Source organism: Rhynchophorus ferrugineus, unplaced genomic scaffold, assembly GCF_030347505.1.
Source record: "Rhynchophorus ferrugineus isolate W39M unplaced genomic scaffold, kcgeb_rfMv2 rfM3, whole genome shotgun sequence".
Taxonomy (NCBI): domain Eukaryota; kingdom Metazoa; phylum Arthropoda; class Insecta; order Coleoptera; family Curculionidae; genus Rhynchophorus; species Rhynchophorus ferrugineus.
In genome coordinates this window covers 17,194,081-17,218,506 of record NW_027472582.1, presented here as the reverse complement: position 1 = coordinate 17,218,506, position 24,426 = coordinate 17,194,081, and the positions used below count along the sequence as shown (strand labels likewise).

Genomic DNA, 24,426 nt, shown 5'->3' with positions numbered 1-24,426 from the left:
AAAAATATATACTGAACGTTAACGGGTGTTTTTTTTTATAAAATGTTATCTTAATATATTTTTCCGAACAAGTTATAACGAACAAAAAATATTTCTATGTAATTTATTGAAACTGAAATCGGATTTAAAATCAAGTAGCTTGTGGGGAGCTGTGCAAATGTTTAATTGTGACAGTGACAGAAGGTAGTATATAAGTAGAGATTATAAGAGTAGTGTACTTTTTAAGAATATAACAAGAGTGTTAATTGAAATAATATAAATAAAAAGTGAAATGTCGAATAAAAATAATTCGAATAACAAAGTTTATATAATTAAATTGTCAGCAATTAACTCAGCGAATCGACAAAATATGGATAACGAATTAAGCCGACATGTTGTCCTAGACGCAGTGAGTAAGACCCAAACGTTACCAGAATTGCAAGAACCATCATGTTCTCCAGTTGTAAAATTTGGATGGCACACAATAGACCTGCAGCCTTTGCCTTACATCATTGTCGGTGATTTAAAATATGTCTCCGTTAGAATTATAAACCATAGGTTGTGTAATAATATTAAGAAGTTTTCACCAGAAGTCTACCAGTGTTTTCAAGTAAACTATGATCCTCTGAATAAATGGGAAGCGTGTTTATTCAATGAGATTAATTTTCAACATTGCGATGGTCAATTTGGAAAACTTTTATTCATAGAAGGCAGAGATACGAAGATGTTGTTGGAGGACTTTGTGCACATGTATGAGTTTCTCAAATTCTGCGTTAGAATTATGTTTGCTTTAAATAATAACATGCACAATGACATAAACGAGGATTCCTGCGGATTTCTACAAATTGACGGTACAAACAAATTTGTACCCTTTGTGGTAAGAAATGGCGAAAAATATTCACCGATGTTCTGTTTCGAAAGAACCTGCTGGCAGCCGAAAGACAAGTTCGTGAAGGCCACCAAATGGGAGTTAACTTATTTGCGGTTTTTGTTTAGACTTCAGGGTCTAGAGAAGAAAGATATTCAACTAAATTCTTGTGATTTAGTGAATATTGTGGATGTTAGACAATATTTTGATCATCAAGAAAGTTTCGTTCCCAAATGGCCCGTTGCAGATTGCACTTGGATGAGTGTAGGCAGTCAAATGAATGGAAATGTTAAATAGAAGACGAATTTTTAGTCAGTAACATCCCAAATATTATTATAAGTAGGCGGTTAAATTAGTATTAAGTTCACTAATATTTTTTCATATAAGAAATTAAACATGTTTTTGTTCTATTATGTGAAATTTGTTTTTTCATCAATAAACGTATTATATTAATTACTGCTTATTATTTTTGAACAAATTATAGTAGTCCATAAAAGCCTAATGTTTCTCTGAGGTTATGTTTAGATTTGAGGTTAGATTCAATTATTCGGTTTTTTTTCAGTTACAGAGTTGAAATATTAATTATAGTGTTTTATTTATCACTTAATAGATAGTTAGAGTTAGAGGTGCTTTTGAACAAGTTGTGAATTTTTGTAAGTTATAAAACTCAAGACTCATTTGATAACAGCTGTTGGTAAGTCATATCTAAAATTAACTCTAGATTCGTCATCGCCATTGTCATCTACTCGTTTGAACGAGGAATACAGCTAATTGCAAATATATAAAACTTGAAAACAAAATAAAAATAATCGGTATTTCAAAAATATTGATGGTACAAAAAAAACGGCTTATTTTTGTTCATTTGTACGTTTATTTTTTCTTTTATATACTGGTATTTTATTTATAGTAATATAACATGACATAGAAGGTGAATAGGCATAAAAAAGAGAAATATTATATAGAATAAGGATTATTATTAATAAAAAAACGTTATAATTAAAAATGGTTAATATATTTTTTAACGAAGAATATAGCTAATTACAAATATATAAAACTTGAAAACGAAATCAAAATAATCGGTATTTCAAAAACATTGATGATATAAAAACAACGGCTTATTTTTGTTCATTTGTACGTTTATTTTTTCTTTTATATACTGGTATTTTGTTTATAGTAATATAACATGACATAGAAGGTAAATAAGGATAAAAGAGACAAATATCATATACAATAAGGATTATTATTAATAAGAAACGTTATAATTAAAAATGGTTAATACATTTTTTGAACGAAGAATATAGCTAATTATAAACATATAAAACTTGAAAAACGAAATCAAAATAATCGGTATTTCAAAAACATTGATGATATAAAAAACAACGGCTTATTTTTGTTCATTTGTACGTTTATTTTTTCTTTTATATACTGGTATTTTGTTTATAGTAATATAACATGACATAGAAGGTAAATAGTGATAAAAAATAGATATATCATATACAATAAGGATTATTATTAATAAAAAACGTTATAATTAAAAACGGTTAATATATTTGGGCTAAGTTATATTTATCAAAACTATTAAAACAAACGCAAAAATTAACATATTTTTATAACGAAATATTTTAAAATTAACAAAGCACTATATAATATAACACACCAACATACACATAATATTAAATAATAAATAATCATTAACTTATAGAATTTTCTTATTCCTTGTGGAATAGTGTCCAATGGGTCCTTCAAAATATAAACTCGAGCTCCTACAATATTCATAATAAAATTTGTAAACATAGTATAGAAATGAATAAAATCACCTTTATAACAACAATACTAATTTAACATAATAATAACTTTATAATTATTTGACAGTTGTTATGATGTAATGAAACACCGATCCCAATGATAACTTGATATATTTACTAATATTTATATTGTCACCGTGACAGCAAAATAATTTAAATGACGTTATTACTGTCACTATAATAATTATGGTTATTTTTATATATAAGCATATAAATTAATACATTTAAATTAGTAAGGTGTCTTTTTTAATAATACACCAATGCTTTATTAATATTTTATCAGAAGTTATAATAATAACATAAATATAAAAAAATATTTTTATATATTTTGTTAGGGGGTGATGTAAAATCAAGTTGCTGGTGATGAATTGTTGTTATTGTTTAGTTGTCAACGTGACGGAAGGCGTCTCTAAGAAACAATAAGAGATTAAATTCAAATAAAAAGTGAAAATGTCGATAAATAACGATCCAGATAACAAAATTGATATAATTAAATCGTCGCCAAATAGCCAAGGATATATTAGAATAATCAGAAATAATTCTAATGACGAACACAGTAAGAATATTGAATCAAACCGGCACGGTGTACCGGCAGCTTCAGTAAGTAATACCGATAGATTAGCAGAACTGAAAGACACATCAGGGTCTCCAATTGTAAAATTCGGATGGCACACTATCGAATCTCAACACATTCCTTACATCATAGTGAATAATTTAAAATATGTCTCCGTCCGAATTATAAATGAGAGAATTTTCTCCACGATGAATAAATTTTCACCAGAAGTTTATCAGTGCCTCCGAGTAAATTGTTATCCCCTTAGCAAATACGAAGCTTCTTTATTTAATGAGATCAATTTTAAACATTGTGATGGTTCATTTGGGAAGCTTTTATTCGTAGAAGGCAGAGATAGAAAAATATTGATGGAAGACTTTCTGCAGACGTATAATTTTCTGAAATTCTGCACCAGGATCATGTTCGTTTTGATTAATAATATATATAATGACATACATGAAGATTCCTGCGGATTCCTGCAGATTAATGTAGATAATTTTGTGCCTTTCGTGGTGAGAAACGGCGAAAGGTATGCCCCGGTATTCTATTTCGAAGGCGACTATTCGCAGTTGAAAAACAAGTTCATAAAGGCCACCAAATGGGAAATGACCTATTTTCAGTTTTTATTCAGACTTCAAGACCTGAAGAAAGAATTCCTCCAACTCAATTCCTGTGACATAGTGAATATTACCGATATTAGGCCGTATTTTAATCCCCAGACCACTTTTGTTCTCATGTGGCCCATCACAGACTGTGCTTGGATGAAAATAGGCAATCTGATGAAGGCAAATGAAAACACTCAATAGGAAGGAAAGCTGAAATTCTTTAGCTAGTAAGCTTAGAAATGTTATTAGGTGTTACGAACAGTTTAACAAATATTACTAGATTTATACATATTGTTCTTATAAAGAAATAAAAATGTTATAGTATTAAATATTTTTTTTATTCGGAACATAATACTGACGAAATATTATAGGAAAGTTTGAAGTCAGCGTCATCTGTCGTTAAAATATTGAAATATTTTGAGCACTAGTTAGGAATCACTATTGGGTCCAGTATGACTGTATCATTTCCCATCACATCATAATACAAATTGTCCAATTTTTGTTACCTTAGATGATGATTCATAAATAAATTAATATAACAAATAATATTTGAAGGTATATCAAAATAATTGAAAAATTGGGTGTAATTAGTATATAAAAATATATATGAGTTGGAATGAAATAACAAAAATAACATCTAATTTGGATTTTTTTAGTTCTTCTGTCATATAACCGATATTTATAATCATTCATCTAGCATCAATCATTAATGAACTTCAGTCTAGGTAAGATTTACCTCGGATACAGGTGTAAAAGTACATGTCCCAATTCAAAGCACCCATATCGAAATCAAATAGTTCCCGGTCGCTCTTTCTCATTTCTTTCCATAGCGTTTTCACGTTGTTGTTCTCAAACTTCCACTCTTTTGTAGCATAGTAACTTAACATATCTACAATTTGATTTATCTTCTTGTAATTCTCTCTGGCTCTACAACACAATATAGACATTTTCATGTTATCAATTATATATTATATTATATATGTATATAATGAATAAATAATTTGAACAGAACCTTGATTGTACTATTCTAGAAATTAAGAATTAAGGGATATTACCTCTTTAGCGATTTTTTGTTATATTTTAAAGTCTCTTTTTTACTAACTAGTGTTTATCTGTTTCCCACTCCGAACCATGGTCCCAGAGATGATTCCAGAAGAAATCCGGTCTTACCCAGCTTGGTTACTGGCGTGACTGATCCCAGTCACAGATTTTCTTTTTCGGATTATAAACAATCAAAAACATAAATTTACTTTAGATTTTGTTTATGGCGTGAGTGATTCACAATCAAGATATACATAGCCCGATATCTCTGAAGACAAAAATCTTCTCACATTGAGATTTTTGTAGGACAATTAAATGCTGAGGTCAAATGGTTAAACTTTTGGAAGTTGCAAATCAACCCAAAGAAAACCCAGGCCGTTATATTCCACAGAAAATCCTGTATCCTCTCACGTGTAGAAAAAGCAAATTGTTTCCAATAATTATGGTTCTGCTCTATAAGACATACTCCTTTATTTAGACGGGTTAAAGTATTCTAAGTACATCGGCCATAAAGAGATGAACAAATTTAGAAATAGCGGAGAAAAAAATTTGAGCGCCTCATATACAGAATTACTCAAATACATTAGCACAAAGATTCAAACGGAATTTTTCACTCATCCCTTTTCAAAAAATTCGCCGCAGTACAATCGCAAAATTCCTATACCAAATCCTTATCATCACCAAACAGGGGTTCCACATCAACAAGGACTTTAATCAGCTGACCAAACAGGACTCCAAGAAAAGGATAGTTCATTAAGTAAATTAAAGGTTCCTAAGGTCTTGAAAAGGGAACGGAAAATGGAAAATGCACAAATACCATATGAGAAGCCGTAGGAATATTGCAGGGAACTGCTTCTACGGTATAGTTATTAGAGTCTTCAGATCACACGTGGAGGTCACGGGTTCGATTTCCGGTGGGAACAACAACAGTTGGGTTAGGTAGCGGACCCCGGGGCCTGAAGCATTTCTTATTTCCAATCATTGTTCTTTTCTTCCTATTTTTCCTCATACAGACTGCAATTTTACTTGGCCTACCCATTGTAATACTTAATATAATAACTACATAATTTATTGAGCAAATATCTAACACCAAAAAGAGAAAAATATAATGTTTTTAACAAGAAAATTGAACCGACTTCAAAAAATAAATAAGGAATACACACAAGGTTTTTGTTTATTTTTATTTAGTTATTACAACGATTATTATATACATATTTCATCTTAAAAAGTTTTTTGTACTAAAAATCTAAGTTTGATTATTTTTTTATTTTTAGTGAGTTCCTTATTTATTTTTTGAAGTCGGTTCAGTTTTTTTGTTAAAAATATTTTATTTTTATTATTCCCGTGCTTTTATTCGAATAAGCCTAAATTGCTGAAACATTCTTTAATTTGTCGAAATATATAGTTGATAAACATCGATTATTTCTATAGATATATGTAAGACTGATTTAAGTTAGAGAATTTGTCATGAAATATTTAAAAATTTTGAAATAATGAACTTTATGTGAAACTTGTGTACCTAGATACAGAAACATCGTTGTAAACTTGATCACAATTGCAATATGACAACGTGTGCTTGAACGAATGTCGTAATATATGAAAAAATTCTAAAATGGCATGAGAAAAATATTTGATTTATATCTCCATTCGTTTTTAACTAAAATCAACCCAATTTGTAAATCAAAAAATATCGACTAACATTTTTAGATAAACACCGAAAATACTTGTTTGTCAACCTGGTAATAACTTTATATATAAATACGTCAATTCTCATTCTTACGAGGTATTTTTCCCCAAACACGTAGATAGAAAATCAATAATGTATGCTGGTAATGCATGTAATAGAAAAATGGCCATTACGTGTTCCATGTAACTTGATCTCATCTTAAACATGTAATACCACACCATATAAACGGATGGTGCTTGCTCGCTGTGGTTCTTCGCCAAGGTTCTAACCTCATCTAAAATTTAAAAATATATTTCAAGTAATATTATTTTATGGTGTTAGTAGAATTAAATCCATACGTTTTTTAGTTAGCCCTAACTCTCAAAAGATGCGTGTATAAATTTGACAGCTGTCGGATCCTTAGTTTGTGAATTATCTCATTTTGAGTGAAGCAACTTTTGTTATTGTGAAAAAAAATGGATAAAAAGGAATTTCGCGTGTTGATAAATTATTGATTTTTGAAGGGAAAAATACAGTTGAAGCAAAAACTTGGCTTGATGCCGAGTTTCCGGACACTGCACCAGGAAAATCAACCATCAAAGATTGGTATGCTAAGTTTAGATGTGGTGAAATGAGCACCGAAGACGGTGGACGCATTGGACGCCCAAAAGAGGTTGTTACCGACAAAAACATAAAAAAATCCACAAAATGATTTTTAATTGAAATTGAATGAAATAGCAGAAAATCTAAAGATATTAACTGAACGTGTACATCATATCATTCACGAATATTTGGGTATGAGAAAGCTCTCTGCCAAGTGGGTGCCGCGCGAGCTCACTTTTGACCAAAAACAACGACGGGTTGATGATTCGGAACAGTGTTTGAAGATGATCAAGCGTAATAAACCCGAATTTTTGCGTCGATATGTGACAATGGATGAAACATGGCTCCATCATTTCACTCCGAAGTACAATCGACAGTCATCCGAGTGGACTGCACATCATTAACCCGCTTCAAAGAAACGTGGGAAAACGTAACAGTCGGCTGCTAAGGTGGCGTCTGTATTTTGGAATGCACATAGAATAATTTTCATTCGCTACCTTGTAAAAGGAAGAATAATCAACAACGACTATTACATAGGGTTATTGGACCATTTAAAGGACGAAATCGATGAGAAACGGCCGCATTTGAAGAAAAAGAATGTGCTGCTTCACCAAGACAATGCACCGTGTCACAAGTCAGTGAAAACGATGGCAAAAATCCATGAATTGGGCTTCGCATTGCTTCCTCATCCACCATATTCTCCAGATCTGGCCCCCAACGACTATTTCCTCTTCTCAGATCTCAAAAAAGCTTGGAAGAAATTTTCGTCGTATGAAGAGGTGATCGCCGAAACGGAGGCTTATTTTGAAGCAAAGAACAAATCGTACTACAAAAATGGCATCGAAAAGTTGGAGGGTCGCTATAATCAGTGTATCACCCTTAAAGGGAATTATGTTGAATAAGAAAGAAACTAATTTGACCGAAAAAATGTGTTTTACTAAGGTTGGCCGGGGACTTTTCAATTGACCTGTTATATACACATTTAACTGTTTAAAATTATTTTAACTTGATTCCTAATACACATTTTTTTATTAGAAGCTCTTGGTTAATCATTTAAAATAATTTTTGTTTATTAAAGATTATTACAATTTCTTAACTTACCCCAACTAACAGGATTTTGAACAGAGCTGACGAAATTGTAAATTGGTATCTCAATATTCTGACTATTTTGTATTTCTTGATTATCATTTAGTACTCTACAACATAAATAATTAGTATTTATTAATATTGTGATATTTTTATATATTACTTCTTCATCGCAACATTCCACATAGCTGCCAAACAGCCATTGATAATATGATATGATAATAATATAATCAGCTGGAACCAACTCGGCTTTGTATTTTTTCTGACAATGAAGACTGCGAAGAACGCCTAGAGAACCCCAAATCAACGCCCCTGTAACACCATGAATAGTATCTATCCAACCAGAAACGGGATCTTTGGCTGTTGCTATAGCTATAACAATGATTGTTTTAATCCAAAGTTTCTGGTCTAGTTAACTTAGTTACCGATTGATGGTCTAAATAAAACAATTGGCAGTGATTGACCATGTGATTTAATATAGTCTTCTGCAACGCATTTCGTGAAAACATATGTATTCGGATATTTCTTCAAAATACTAAAATAAAAGAATGTGATATAAAAAAAATATAAAAATATTTTTTTTAAAATTGAATCGACTTCAAAAAATAAATAAGGAACTCACTAAAAATTAAAAAACAATCAAACTTAGATTTTTAACACAAAAAAGAACGTTTTAAAATCAAAATAAACGGCTAAATAAAAATAAACACGTATTTTATATACTACTATATAGACACAATTTAGCTTAATACCCATCTAAACCTATTTATCTATGTACAATATTATTTTAACTACTACCAACTGATCAATTTGAAGTCGGTGCCGAGCCCAAACAATACAAAAATAACCATAAAATTTTGTGACAAATATACAAAATTGTATTACGAATCGTGTCGTTCGAATCGTAAAAAAAGAAGTTTTTCAATTTCGATTTTTTAAATCATAATATTAGAGAAATAAAGTTCGCCTCAAATGCTTTCTTTTAAATTGTTTATCCTTCATAAAGAAGCTTTTATCTCAATCAGAATGCTTGTCAATGAAGAAATAAAGAAAGGAAAAAACACGCAAAGACGAGCTGGCGTAAGTTGTCGTAAATATTTTCTTATAGAAAAAGTCGAAAATTAAACTAAAATAACCATGGTAATTTTCTTAAAATGGTAATTTGTCATAGAATCATCAATATCAGGTACCATATTGATTTCAATCGCCGGCCAATTCAACGTATCACTTACTCGAGCCAAGACCACCCAGAAAGATAATGAGAGACAACCTAATCAATATAAGCCCGTTGGATTTTTATTTTATTGAACTCGTTACTAACACTGAAGTGGCTCAAAATTCGGCTTGATAAGCAAAGTCAAAAAAAAAGTTTAAAAAAAGCAAGGAATTAGTTCTTTTAATATCTTTCAAAATTATTTTAATATTCACATAAATTTGATATAATAAGGATATATGTGACTTTTTCTATGGCCCTTTGCTCAGTTACCTCTACGCGTTTAAGATGATTTTAGAGAGTAAATGAAGTGGTTGCCAAATGAGTCTAGCTCCAGGCTATACGAAGGATGCATCAAAACCTCATAACCAATTTATGTTATGTCTGTTGCTGTTAATGCTTTCCGTAATACTAAAGGTGTGTAATATAACATTGTTGTGATGTAAAGTTGCACCTTTCCTATTGATTAGTTCTGGTCATATAATCCAAAGAATAGCATTAATTTTTGCATCATCTACTTCAACCGCAATAATTTTTGACAGTAGAAGTTGTACCAATAATATGGCAAGTTCAAGAACATGAACAATTCCTTTATTTCCGTCTTTTTAAAATGGTTCAAAATTATTTTCGATACTATACTATTATAATCGACTTTTCCAAAGACCAGAGCAAAATTCATCAACCCTTCAAATAAAATTTTTCAGATTGACTATAGGTTAAACAACTCTAACATTCTAAAATCATATTAGTGTCTATTTTCAAAGCGTATCTTCTAGGACTAACTGAACGAATTACCCTACATTTATGTTTAAAATATTCTATGGACTGTTACCTTTCAAAACCACTATACTATTGAGTAATTGAAGTACTACTAATGATATGCAACTTCGAAGCCATCAATTAGTTCAAATGGAAATCACTTTTCACCTAACTTTATATTTTTATATTTTTCCTCTCAATATAACACTGTCTAAATTATATATTTATAACTTACATATCTGTTATATCTCTCAGCTGATCATTATCCAGACACTCAACCAAAGATAATAGTTTCTCGCTTGATATTGGAGCTTCACAAAATTCTTCAATTATTTTCTCCTTACCAAGACTGGAGAAAACGGTTGATATGTGAAGAAACGCCTTCAAAAGAGATCCATAATTAGTGGATTCAAGACGACTTTTGAAACAAACAACAAACTTTCAAATGCTTCATCCTTTTAGCTAATTCAATAAGATATTTAACAGATGCAACGTTGGTATAAGTGGATAGTTTAATGTGTTCGTCAATTTTCTTAGTAGCTGCAAAATTCATTATACAGTCTACATCGGCGGTTAGGGTTTCTAAGTCTTCTGATTGGATTTTGAAATTTGGATAGCACACATCGCCTGAGATGACATGAACGTTTTCTTTAAAATTCGGACGAATACGTTTTAATCTCTCAAAAATCTAAAAAAAGCACTGGGTTGTTGTTAGTGAGTTATTATGATAATTATATTCGTTGATACAGATAACTAGGCAGATAACTTTTAGCATTTTTCATGACATATACTCTATTCAAAATTAACAATTAGCTCACGTCATCAAGATATCAAATTTATTGCCTATCGCAAATTGCAAATTGGTTTCAAAATCATATAATATTTTCCTTCTCATTTTATTTTAGTTAAATAGAGATACAATGCTGTCTGATACGTTTGAACGTGTAACCGAATCAGCATACAAAATTTGCCTGGTTGTCAAACGTCTGCAAAATTCTTTAAACCATGGTGGTAATAACAACAGGTTATAAACCAGCAAACGTTGTTATGGCGCCTTGCTTGTTTTGATAAATATTAAATTGCTGTTTATTTTGACTGTAAATGAAAATTTCAAAGCCATTAGACATAATATATGCACTAGATGTACTATAATTTTAAAATGTTTCTTTTATTTCAAATTTTATTTATTCTTTTAAATCTAAGCCAAAATGAAGTAACATTCAAACTTCATGCAGCAACATGAGATGAGATTTAGATGATATGAATACACTGTTTTATTGAATAGACTATTTCGATTCAGAGTCGTTTGGCTGGTGAATTAATGAAGAAACTACCAAACAATTGACAACTTACGGGTCGCCTGCTATTATAAATCTCAACGGAATCCATTTAAAGTAAGTATAGGAGTTTTAATACTTAATTATAATGATATAATTAATACTAATAATGATGAATAATACTGAAGAATAAAGTATTATCTATTGCTGAACTAATAAGCTGAATTGGCCAAGCTACAGGAACTTTTTCTTCTGTAAAGGGACGCTTGTGGAAGAGAGGAAATGTTACAATCAACACTAAAATGGCTAAATTGGCCTTTTTGGAGGAAGACGCAGTGAACAACTTCATAAAAATCATAGATTATGATTATAGAAAGCTTTTTGACAATAGTATACTAACATTGTTGGATGTCAAAATAGTTGTGGTCTGATTTGGACAGATTTGGTGAAAAAGTCCTGCTGCATCTACAGCAGTGTATCGGTTGAGAAGTAGAAACTTTCCACTAACACCGGCTATGTATTGATGATGTTGATGATATGGTTATACTGACCAGCTCATTAAATATATCAGTTAGTCTGGATTCAGCGCTCATTCCATTTTTCTTACGAATCAGAACAAATATTTTTACATCCTCGCATATGTACAGGAGTTTTTCCAAAGCCAATTTTCCCAAAAATCCTGTTACACCAGTGACGAAAACTGTTGAATTGTTGAAAAAGTGTTTAATATCACTATCCTCTTCCGACACTATCATGTCTGATGCTGTTATGTCTTGTCCCTCGCGTTCAAAATCCATCATTAAAAGAAAAACACCTAAAAAAATATGTTTATTAATTGATGCCAGGGGAAATACTGGAAATAAATACCAGGAGATATAAAAACGTCAGATCCGTGAATTTTTATGGTTAGCACATGGATAGTCGTTGTGTAATTTAGTCTATATACACTTTAACTGTTTTAACTTAAAAGACTTATCTCAGTTGTATGAAATTTATTGTATAGTGAATGTGGCAACCACGAAAAATTAAAAACGCCTAAAAATACGTGTATCAGCCACATTTTAATATTAATTGAAATAATGAATCGTTTGGGTCTTATTCAAAAAAACGTTTAATTAAAAAAAACCCATAAGAAAAAGTCTGCTGCTGTTAAATCCGGAGATCTGGCTGGCCATGCTAAAACGCCACTTCGCGAAATTAGTCTTGATAGAAATACATCATTAATTGAATAATAATTGAATTGTTGAACGAGCTGTGTGTGCTATGGCCCCATCTTACTGAAACCACATCTCTTCTAGTCCTTGCTCTTCCATTTCAAGCACAATAAAATTTCGAATATTGTCTTGGAACCGTTCAGCAGTAACAGTAACGGTAACACGTTGGTCATTTTCAAAAAAATAGGGACCAATGATATCTCCAGCATGAATACCACACCAAACTGTTGTTTTTAGTGAATGTAATGATATTTCTTGAATTAATTCAAGATTTAGGCAGGATTAAACCACTTAGGATTGCATTACTGTACTCAACTCGTTGATCAGGATCTCTGGGTAACAATTTTAGGACTGATTGTATCTTGTATGGAAACATTTTCAAATCAGTTTTCAAAATTCGCCTTAAACTGCGCGAAGCAATATGTAACTGGGAACCACGTCTCCGAATTGATGTTTCTGGCAACACTATCGCGCACCAGAGCCACATTTTTAGCATTACGAGACGTACGTTGTCTATCAGAACGAGGCCTATCTGCTGTCGTACCGTACTGTCGAAAATTCGCATGTAAACGATATATTGTGGTTTTGTGAGGCACTGGTCCATTAGGATATTTTTTGACGCAATTTCCACTGAGTAGCAATAATGGAACGATTATTTTCAATAAATATTGTCACTATTTCTGCTCGTTCTTGTGGCGTACACAATGGCGGACATTTACGCAACATAATGGTTAAAGGGAAACTGAGGTAAACGTCACATAACCAAGATAGCGCGCAATCAAAACGGTAACGGGGCATTTGCCCCACCTGTTACTTAGATTGGATATGCAAATGCTATTGACGGCCAGTTGGGTTTAACCTATGACTTTTTATGCCAGGAACCACCATCATCAATTTGTCTAAGTTTTCAATTTATTTCTTAGTTTGCCGTTCCCAAAGCTTTTAGTGGTACAGTTACTACTAAGTCAACTGTCAATGATTTAGATAATTCTTAAATTTGATACAAGTCTGTATCCAATAATTCCTCCAATTCTTCGATACGATCGATGCGATCTAAAGCTTCATTTTTTCCAACAGACCTTTTTGTAATTTTTCTAAAAAACATTACATTCGGCGCAAAATATTTGCTCTTTAATCAAATAAAATAACTGAGATGCACCATCTAATTAGCGATAGAACGAACAACCTGCAAATATCCCAGCAGTCTTTTACTTAATGACAATTTAAAAGAATTTTTACAAGTTATATTGAAACAAAATCTTAAATAGTGCAGTTTAATTAACTGTATATTACCCTTTAGATTTAATGATACATATTTTAATATAGTATCAATAAAAGCCAAAATAGCAACGCTAATAATATTTGACAAAACAAACCAATTATTATTTTTCTTGAAACCCTAATATATCTCACGTTACTTCAAGTAACAATTTATTTAAAAATATTTATGCACGATTATAATGCATACAATATGTACGTCATAATGACTCGTTGAACTCTTTGAACCCATTCGTAATAAGATACAATAATTTTTCAAACATTTTCCTTTATTTTAAATGCGTTAGTTGTAAATAATCTTGTTCCCGATAGGAAATAAAATGCAGTGTGCCGTGATTTTAAAGGTTGATATTTTCATTAAATATTTATTAGGTATATTGACGTGTAAATAAATTGCATGTTTTTTAATTAAACAGATCGATTTTAAAGCATAATGTGCATTTTTCTAGTGACCAATAACCTCATCAAACAGTAGGAGACAAATGATTTAACTCAAGTTTTGTTTCAGAACGGTTTGTTATTGTTTTATGTTTATTTTAAAATAAACTAAAAGCACTTGTCTTAACAATGAGATAAATTTAAAATAAAAATAAAGATATTACACAAAATATTTGTTTATATATTAATATCGATAAGTAACATTACTAGTAGAGTTAAGAGTAGATTTAAACAAAACCTAAAATTCATACAATCAACTCTATCTATGATTCTAAGAACATTATGTCTATTATAAATTGTCTAATTTCAAATTCAACGCCTACTATTAATATATTTTGTATTTTAATAAATGCAAAAACAGGCTTGAATTTTCTAAAAATTAGAGTGTTTTTGTTTGTTTTGATTCGTTTATTGTTTTCAAGACTGCTAGTGGCATTTGATCATGATGTGGGTTTTATTTATAGGTTTAATTAAAACAGCTTTAAATACTAATAAAAAAAATAATTTTAAATAGTATGCCTACTATTCAAGACGCTCGATGAATTCAATCATTCATGCTCAACATTCGATGAATTTTTAGATGTTCCCAAATATATTAAGCAACACAACTATAATTAAAATTTAATACTTACAACTTGTACAATTGTTTTTATACAAATATTCGATACGAGTATGTCGTTCTCAATGAGGTTAAATTTTTTGAAGTTCGCGAGTAACACTTTTTTTTATAGTTATTGTACGAGCAGTCAGGTACGTTATTGAACCGGTACGCTGCTACTATGACATGTTGTGCTTGAATAAATTCAATTGGGCAAAAAGCGGTCGTGTTAACTGGCGAACATTGGCCACTGTCGGGGCATTACCGTAAACAGAATTTCAAGATTCTAGATAACGTTTATGTTTTTACCCTTAGTGAGATTATTTCTACTTTTTACGTTGTATTATGACTAGATACGACTAGATATGTTAATTTTTCTAATAAATGGTTACAATAAACCAAATGTAACCAAACCAACTTTAATTGCTTACCTTATACATTTATATTTTAGTCAAATATTGGAGACAATAACACTATTAAAACATTAAAATGTATGTTCTTAATTTAATCAAGGTTTTGTTCATTGCCGTCTATGACCTGTATTCAATCTAGCAACACAGAAATTCCATAACTAAAAATTCTTCGAATCAATCCAATCTGCATATAATTTTTTGATTTCTTATAATACTGATTAATAGAATATTTAGTTATTAATAGTTTATTTAGATAGATGTAAAATGTTTGATCAAATGTCAAATCATAATCAATTGTTATTTTGTGTTGTGAGCTGCATATCCCTAAGTTCTCTATGGATACTTTCCATACTGACTGTTATCTCTGAAATAATTGTTTTAAATTATGTATATATTAAAATTTACTTACTGTTTTTATACATTTCATAAATGTAATCTCAAACAGAACTAACATGTATGTAGACACTTTCTTTTCGGTGAATCCAAAATTATACTGTTTTTCTTTTTTTTGAGAAATTTTAGTCACAGTGCCCATACTAATATCCAGTGTAGCTGCAACACAATAAAACATATCCACTAAAAACCCCAGCACCTTAAGATTTAAGAGTATCAATACTTACATCTCTAATACACTTTACTGGCAAGAATTGGCCGCTGTTACCTTGTTATGTTTTGACGTTATCTGTTTTTGACCGACTATTTATTGGCTTCGGCATTTTCAGCCAGAGTAATCACAAATATAAGCAGCGATTTAAAATTTATTGAAACAACCAAAGCGCCAAAACAACGTTTACCGGATAATAACCTCTTATTATCACTAATGTTTTGAAGAATTTTGCAGACATTTGACAACCGGGCGACTTTTGCAGGCTGATTTGGTTACATGTTAGAACCTATAGGACAGCATTGTATCTCTTTTTCACTAGAATAAAATATTAATACGAATTTACAAAGTGTAATAGGCAATACATTATACATCTTGATTGCGTGCGTTCACTAGTAATTTGGATAGACTATATATAAATCTTGGATAACATCGTAAATCCAGTTTATTTCGTCATTTCGTCAACAGTTATGTGATTTTAGAGTTATTTGCAATTTAATCTAGAATTGAAATGAATGCCAATATGTTTCGGTGACTCTTCTTGAGGAATCAGGCCTTAAGTGTTAGTTTCCAGTCTCTAGTCCATTTGTGAATCTAGTTCTAAATACTATTCTATTTTATTGAACAACTAGCGACCCGCCCCGGCTTCGCACGGGTGCAATGCTGATACTAAATTAAATACACTACAGAAAAAATATGAACGTTGTATCTAAAAACATAGCGGCCCGCTCCGACTTTGCACGGGCATAAAATATATATGCCTATATCACTCAATGAAAACATGATTAAAATTGATCCAGTATTTTTGGTTCATTCATTACTGCCCTTGGCCTGCACGCATTAAATTTGGAGTAAAACAATTCGTCTTCCCCTATACTTACTATGAAGATTTCCTGCTATCTTTGGAATAGCTAAATTCATACAATTTTTATTACATTACACATTTTTAAACGCAAATTTTAAATTTGTAATATCTCAGAAAATATTTGTTTAATTTACATGCTGTAAGGAACCATATTGATCTATATTAATTGCACACTGTATTTAAGGTACTTAATTCGATAAGGATTAATGCCGTATTGCTTAAAATAGCTTCGTAAATAAGCCATTTTCTCACGTAAAAAGTAAACAATAAAAATGGTTAATGTGGGTTATCCCTAAAAGATAAACATATACCATCGCGGACTTTTTTGTAGACCTTTTTATGGTGTACAATACTGTAGTACATTAATTTGATCTAACTCGTAGGGTTAGGCAGCGTTTTTGCTAATTGCTAAATAAGCCTAAAAAAATAGGTTAATTTACGACATCACGTTAGAAACCTCTAAAATTAGCAATGTTGCCTTAGTATATTATGCATGTATTATACATATTAACCTTCCTCTTGAATCACTCTATCTATTGAAAAAAACCGCATCAAAATCCGTTGCGTAGTTTTAAAGATTTAAGCGCACATAGGGATATAGGGACAGAAAAGGCGACTTTGTTTTATACTATGTAGTGATGAATTAATTGATGAACTGAATTAAATTAAGCGCTAATCGTCAAAAACTTTATAAATATTTAACAGGAAACAGTTTTTAAAATTATTTGTCACTCTGATTGGTATGTTATTAAGGATGAAAAGTAGATATATTTTTCTATATAACACTATCCACGCACGGAGTAGGAGTTCTCGGAATAACAAGAAAAGTATGACGGTACAAAGTAGGTATGGCAAAAAATATCAATATATCAATATTTTTGTTAGCCGATATTTTTTAAAAATAATTAAATATATTTTTTAAACAATATAAAAAAACCTTTTAGTTATTTCCTAATACAGCTTTAACGTTGGTATTTAATTTTAAAGATTTATTAAATATATCCCTACTTTTTAAAATGTTGTATTGATATTTTTGCGCTGATTTGTTGAGTTTGGTTTGGAGTGGCTGATATATCTTTTGTAAAATATCTATATCTTTCGTAGTTGTTACAATATAATATCGATATTTTCTCGGCAGCCGACACCCCTAGTACAAAGCATGTTCGAATGAGACAGAAATTTATCCCAGATATAAAAGGGAAATAAATAGAAAAACGGGGAAATTAAAAAATAACGAAACCTACATGCTGTAAAATGTAAACAGTTCATTTGGTGTGGGTTTAATGAAATATTTTGTATAAAGCAATCTGGATATCGTATTGAAGTAATGATAAAACTATATGGTATGCTATTATGGTTAAAATATTATGCGGATCCCTTTTTGAATATATTTTCGACTCTGAAACAGGGGACCATTTTAATTAATACATTATTTTATATTAGTATTATATTTTAATCCAATGGTATTTGAAAGTGATCTAAGTCACAATATTTTACTGCAATCTGTTGTATAACATCCGATATTATTTCCATAATGTAAGACTAAATGATTCGAAAACAAACACATTTATGAGACGTCATCTCGAGAGTGAAAGCTCTTAAATGGAAAGGGGCAGGTCACTTAACAGGCATTAGTGATAGGCGGGTCAATTTTTAAAAGAAGCTCTATTCAAAATATACGTGCCGCAAATGAAAGGAATTTAAATAGATAAAATGATGGTGAACGTATATTTTTTTGTTTAGTTTTGTTTTTATACGCGTTATTTCAATCTTTTTTCCTTAAGTGGACTTTATTCTGTGATATATACATTTCAGAATTTTTTTTACATATTTGCAAAGTTTGGATCAACTGAGGATGAATTCCCTTGTAAAATATTTTTATACTCCATAAATTCACCCTTAACACGAAAAACATGTGCAAACCAGTGCAATTTGTGTTTCTAGATTGTTCATCAACGCTACACCGATTGTTGCATCGTAAACAAATGACTCCATTTCTAAAATAATCTCGGAGAGGAGCATTTGAAAAAGCCCATGCTTCAGGCAAAGCCCAGGCAAGATGGCATAGTTCAGTGTTCAAGTCTCAGAGAGTCGTCTCATACTTTGATTGTAGTATTCTGTTTCTTACACATGCACCATTTTAGAGACGCAAACATGACAACTTCATGGAGTCGGCAAATTACTTCAGCAGTAAATGAAACTTTCTTCTATATTACTGAACCTACTAAGTGAACTTTTGTATTTGTTCTAACTAAATCTCTTTGGGATTTACACTAGCAGATGATCCATCAGTTGTTAATAATCTGGTCCCTTTTTTCATTAATTCTCAAGCCATATATGCCTCCGCTATGGCTTCTATGCATTCTAGAAGACTCTACACCCGTATCAGCGAATATAGCACTATCATCAGCAAAAATCTGAAGGTCACAGAGCTTATAGCACCATATTAAACATCTGTATGTCTACGTCTGTTTTTTAAAACCCTCACATTAAGAAACAGTGGAGAGGCATATCTTCAGGCGTTCATTATATCGTATATAATCAAGTTCTATTCGTAATTTAATGGAAGTCTCCTTTGCCTATCCATCTATAACCGAGAGCACCGATTTTTTCTATTTTCAAAAAATTTGTAAAGGTGAAAATGTAGGGACAAAAAAATTGTCTTTAAATCGTTAATATATATATAATATATATTTCTCCGATTACTCCGTCAATTATGGACCAATTTTCAAAATTATTTTTTTATTCGAAAGAGTGCACTTCCGAGTCATACACCATAATAATTATTATATTATCCATCACACTCGTCACTGATGCATAAACACGTATCAAAATCGCTATTTAATTTTATTGCAATACCAATTACAATTTACAGGAGTATATTAAAATACAGAGAGACAGTATTATATAATAAAAGTTAATAAACAGAATATAAATATATATAGATAAAATAATTGAGTACATAATACTAGACTTGGATATATGGAATGACTGATAATGTAGGAGAAACAAAATCATGCTTATTCGTCGCAATTTATTGTTATTTTAGCGTTGGGAATTTTTGACTAAAATTGACTATCGACTGTTTAGTAATTGACTACTTTTTACTATCGACTGTTTCAGTCGTGTACTTTAACTAGTAACTAATTTTCGCTTCTATTAGTTTCATTCGACTGATTTTTAACATTTTGGCTCCGTCGTCGTAGCCGTGACCTTAACAAAAATATGCCAAATTTATGCTTATACATAGATTTATATGTAATATATATGGTTTTATGTTTTTTTGTAGTTTGCTTGTATAATATAATAACAATATATTGTATATTATAATACAGGAGTATTTTGAAACGCTATTTTTCACGATTATTAATGTAATAGGCGAATGATAAATAGTAAAATACTCTTCTGTTTTTATGGCAATAATAGGTAATATTTTTTTATTGACTTTGTCGTTTCGATCTAACCGACATATATATATATATATATATATATATATATATATATATATATATATATATATATATATATATATAGATTATTTGTATATAATAAAGAGTGGAAAAACAAAACAAAAATGTGTATAGTTAAACAATTAATTACAATGTATTAAAACATGTTAAAATACAGAGATAAAGTATTATATAATAAAACGTTAATAAATAGAAAATAAATATGTATAGATAAAATAATAGAGTTATATTCAATATTTATACTAAATATTTCTAATAAAAATTTTCTGACAGGAACTCTTCTTTAACATTCAACAATTTATTTTCTTGGCTATTAAAAATTACAAGAACATAATGATGGTAGCGATACTTTTTGGTTAAAATTTATTTTATCAGCAAGTAAGACAGATAAATCTTTTTTATAACCTATTTTTATTCTTTTATAACTTTTCAGTAGAATGGTTCTATGATTTGAGAATATTTTGAAAGGGAATCCTCAACTTCTGCTATCTGTATTTAGATGTCATCAGTAAAAGACAATACATATTTTTAGATCCTGGAGAAAGGCAGTATTTGGTATTACAAATAATGCTAAGGCGATAAAGAAATTATAACAAAAGAGGCATTTTCCATTCTAACTTGATAAAATACCAATACAGTTCTGCAACTCTAAATTTAAGAGTAGTTATTGTGCAATCATTTTTACTTGTCATGGATTAGTTTTTTGATGATTAGTTATATGTTTAATTTTTATTTAGTATTTATTATTTTTGTACATCTTTAGTTTTTAGGGTTTGCTTAAGTTCTATTGTATTATCTATATTTATTATTGTATGTTATTTAAAAATATCAATTAACATATTAAAATAGGATAAAATATTAGGGGGGTCATTATTTCATTCCTTTTTACAGATCCACAGAACATTCAAATATAAAAGTAATTTTATTTCCTTTAAAATGAAATTATTCACTGCATGGTAATATTATTCAGTAATTATTTCTTTCCTTTTCTCTTTTAAAATTAGTACGGGAAGGAATATGTACATCTCCGTCTCGCTTATACTACGGTTGGAAAAAATTAGCACATTTAAAATAAACTGTTCTTAGCAATTATCTTCGTCCTTTCCCTTTTCTCAATTTATACAGGAAGGAATTCGTACGTCTTCGTCTGATATCATTAATGGAAAAAATAAACAGTCGAACTGTGCATTTGTCTGAAAATAGTAATTACTATTTTCAATCGCTAGTTTTTTAACTATCGACTGTTTCGGCTATTTTCAACCGATAGTTCCCAACGCTAGTTATTTTCAAGTAGGTCCCAGGCCAGCTGGATCTAATTAAGCTTAGTTTCAATGAAAGGGGTATAAGTATTTATTTTAACATAATGTATTCATAGCAAAGTCCGTTTGAGATGGTGTCTTTGGTTTTAAGATCAACCATTTCATTTCCCTTAATTCCCGTTTGGCTGGGGAAGGGGAACAAGGGAAACATTTCTCTTTAGTTTGGTCAGTTCGTGTAAAGTATTAAGTATAGTTACAAGTATTGTATTACACTTAATACAACTCTCTATTCAGAAGTAATTCAAAAGGTTTCCACAAGGCAAACAATTCAGCAGTGAAGATAATTTTGTACAGGGTTGTTTGCTTAGAATATCCATAAATCAAAAATTGAATAAACAATACCATCAGGCATATTAATGACGAACAATAAACAATGACGGCGTGAAAATTAATTGGATACAATTAATTAAATAACAATGAATAGTCGTAATGACCCTTATTCGTCGAGTCCTTAATTCGCCATCCAGCATATATCTTCATCGCGAACTAATGAGATGTAAAAGAATTATGCGGTGGCAGATGGAAGAGACGCGATAACTTTGCGGCACAATGGAAGCGTTAAATACTTAATAAAACCGTGAATAATTGAGGTTGTCATAAATATTTACCTTTACCATTTAAATAATTTCCTTGGAGTTGCACAAATAGGTGTGCGCAAAGACATTTATTTCAACAATTTATCGAATTGCCGCACATATAAAATATTTAACTGCATAATAATCGAATAAATGATTTAATCGATATTGCAAACGACATAATAAATAAAGTCATAAAATTACTAATTAATGGAAAATGCTAACGTCATACTTTTTAACTATTTTGAGTACATATATCGGACCGCAGAATATATCTCTGAAACTATGAGAGGAAAAGTATATCTATAAACTATACTTATATGCTATAAAAGGTCAATTGAAAAGTCCCCGGCCTACCTTAGTAAAACACATTTTTTTGGCAAAATTAGTTTTTTTTATTCAACATAATTCCCTTTCAAGGGTGATACACTGATTATAGCGATCCTCCAACTTTTCGATACCATTTTTGTAGTACGATTTGTCCTTTGCTTCAAAATAGGCCTCGCTTTCGGCGATCACCTCTTCATTCGACGAAAATTTCTTCCCAGCGAGCATTCTTTTGAGATCTGAGAACAGGAAATAGTCGCTGGGGGCCAGATCTAAAGAATACGGTGGATGAGTAAGCAATTGGAAGCCCAATCCATTTATATTTGTCCTTCAAATGGTCCAATAACGCTATGTAATAGTCGCTGTTGATGTTCTTCCTTCCTTTTTCAAGATAGTCAATGAAAATTATTCCATGCCCATCCCAAAATAATGACGCCATAACCTTGCCAGCCAACTGTTGCGTTTTCAAACGCCTTGGAGCTGGTTCAACGTATGCAGTCCACTCGGATGACTGTCGATTGGACTTCGGAGTGAAATTATGGATCCATGTTTCATCCATTGTCACATATCTATGCAAAAATTCGGGTTTGTTACGCTTGGTCATCTTCAAACACTGCTCCGAATCATCAACTCGTAGTTGTTTTTGGTGAAAAGTGAGCTCGCGCGGCACCCACTTTGCACATATCTTCCTCATGCCCAAATATTCGTAAATAATATGATGTAGACGTTCAGTTGATATCTTTAGAGTGTCTGATATTTCATTCATTTTCAATTTACGGTCACTCAAAATCATTTTGTGGATTTTTTAATGGTTTCATTGGTAACAGCCTCTTTTGAGCGTCCACTACGTTCACCGTCTTCGATGCTCATTTCACCAGGTCTAAACTTAGCATACCAATCCTTGATTATTAATTTTCCCGGGGCAGTGTCCGAAAACTCGGCATTTTTTTGTATCAACTGTATTTTTCCCTTCAAAAAGCAATATTTTATCAACACTCGACATTCCTTTTTATCCATTTTTTTCCTTGACTCAAAATGCTGTAATTCACAAACTAATTCCAACAGCTGTCAAATTTATACAGGCATCTTTTGAGGGTTAGTGTTAACTAAAAACATGGATTTCATTCTAGTAGCGCCATCTATGTGTCAGGCCGGGGACTTTTCAATTGACCTGTTATTGATTTGTAAATATCGGATCTTATTTGCTATAGGATATCTATTTAGACGAATCCTCTATTAAGTTTTACAGGTTTTGTATTTGGGGTGTGGAAGAAATCCGACACAGAAAGTAATCCGACTGCCTATATCTCAGAAACTACAAGAGGTATGTTGAAATGCTTAACAGATTCATAAATAGCTGGTCCTTTATTCTATAAGGAACCTATTCCTATATGCTATAAGGAATAATACAAATGACACCTTTCATACTGATAAGCATGAATTTAATGGCGTATTTCATCCAGTTATAATGTCAAAATTCAATGTCGATTTGTATTATTTAAATTTTAAGTAAAGCTCAGTATGTTCAACAAATTCGTGTTGGTATGCAACCGAGAGCGCTTTGTCATCAAAAGTGCTCACTACTAATTAGCGTTCTAATGATTCCTTCCTTTTTTTAAACAACGCAGAAATCTATGTCTAATCTAGTCATATTTTTTAGAAACAAAATATTTATCAAAACTTTTAAAGCATTGTACTTGAGCTTTAACATTTACATTATTACTTTTCTTTTTCTTTTGACAAATTTTAGTCATAGTGTCCATACCAATATTCACAGCAACACAATAAAAATATTTCCAATAAAAACCTCAGCAGCTTAATATCAATAACGCATTTTACTGGCAAGAACTGGCCCCTCTCACTTAGTACC

At 30.8% G+C, this 24,426-nt stretch overlaps 3 protein-coding genes across 4 annotated transcripts; 2 read left to right on the top strand and 1 right to left on the bottom strand.

The window, feature by feature from the left end:
- The first annotated feature begins 349 nt into the window (after positions 1-349).
- On the top strand, positions 350-1,144 carry LOC143193634 (uncharacterized). Its single transcript, XM_076399961.1, has one exon. The coding sequence runs from the start codon at positions 350-352 to the stop codon at positions 1,142-1,144; it is 795 nt and encodes a 264-aa protein (XP_076256076.1).
- A 1,297-nt stretch (positions 1,145-2,441) lies between these two features.
- On the bottom strand, positions 2,442-15,173 carry LOC143194012 (fatty acyl-CoA reductase wat). 2 transcript variants are annotated; one of them, XM_076400544.1, is made up of 10 exons: positions 15,018-15,173; positions 12,007-12,269; positions 10,618-10,866; positions 10,414-10,559; positions 8,632-8,741; positions 8,370-8,578; positions 8,222-8,316; positions 6,632-6,812; positions 4,547-4,737; positions 2,442-2,610 (listed from the first exon to the last, which is right to left on the bottom strand). In XM_076400544.1, the coding sequence occupies exons 2-7, from the start codon at positions 12,253-12,255 to the stop codon at positions 8,305-8,307; spliced, it is 975 nt and encodes a 324-aa protein (XP_076256659.1). In that variant the 5' UTR covers positions 12,256-12,269; positions 15,018-15,173; the 3' UTR covers positions 2,442-2,610; positions 4,547-4,737; positions 6,632-6,812; positions 8,222-8,304. The 2 variants fall into 2 exon arrangements, with proteins under 2 accessions (XP_076256659.1, XP_076256660.1); XM_076400545.1 differs by lacking the exon at positions 10,618-10,866.
- Positions 3,103-4,011, top strand: LOC143193633 (uncharacterized). The gene has a single exon (XM_076399960.1). The coding sequence runs from the start codon at positions 3,103-3,105 to the stop codon at positions 4,009-4,011; it is 909 nt and encodes a 302-aa protein (XP_076256075.1).
- Positions 15,174-24,426: the final 9,253 nt, after the last annotated feature.

Excerpts from the sequence above, each read along its gene's own strand:
- LOC143193634 (XM_076399961.1), top strand. The coding sequence starts at position 350 with ATGGATAACGAATTAAGCCGACATGTTGTCCTAGACGCAGTGAGTAAG.
- LOC143193633 (XM_076399960.1), top strand. The coding sequence starts at position 3,103 with ATGTCGATAAATAACGATCCAGATAACAAAATTGATATAATTAAATCG.
- LOC143194012 (XM_076400544.1), bottom strand. The coding sequence starts at position 12,255 with ATGATGGATTTTGAACGCGAGGGACAAGACATAACAGCATCAGACATG. Across the intron at positions 10,560-10,617 it reads AAAGGATGAAGCATTTGAAA|GCGTTTCTTCACATATCAAC; the intron begins GTTTGTTGTTTG and ends TCTCTTTTGAAG. Across the intron at positions 8,579-8,631 it reads TTTATTTAGACCATCAATCG|CTATAGCAACAGCCAAAGAT; the intron begins GTAACTAAGTTA and ends TCATTGTTATAG.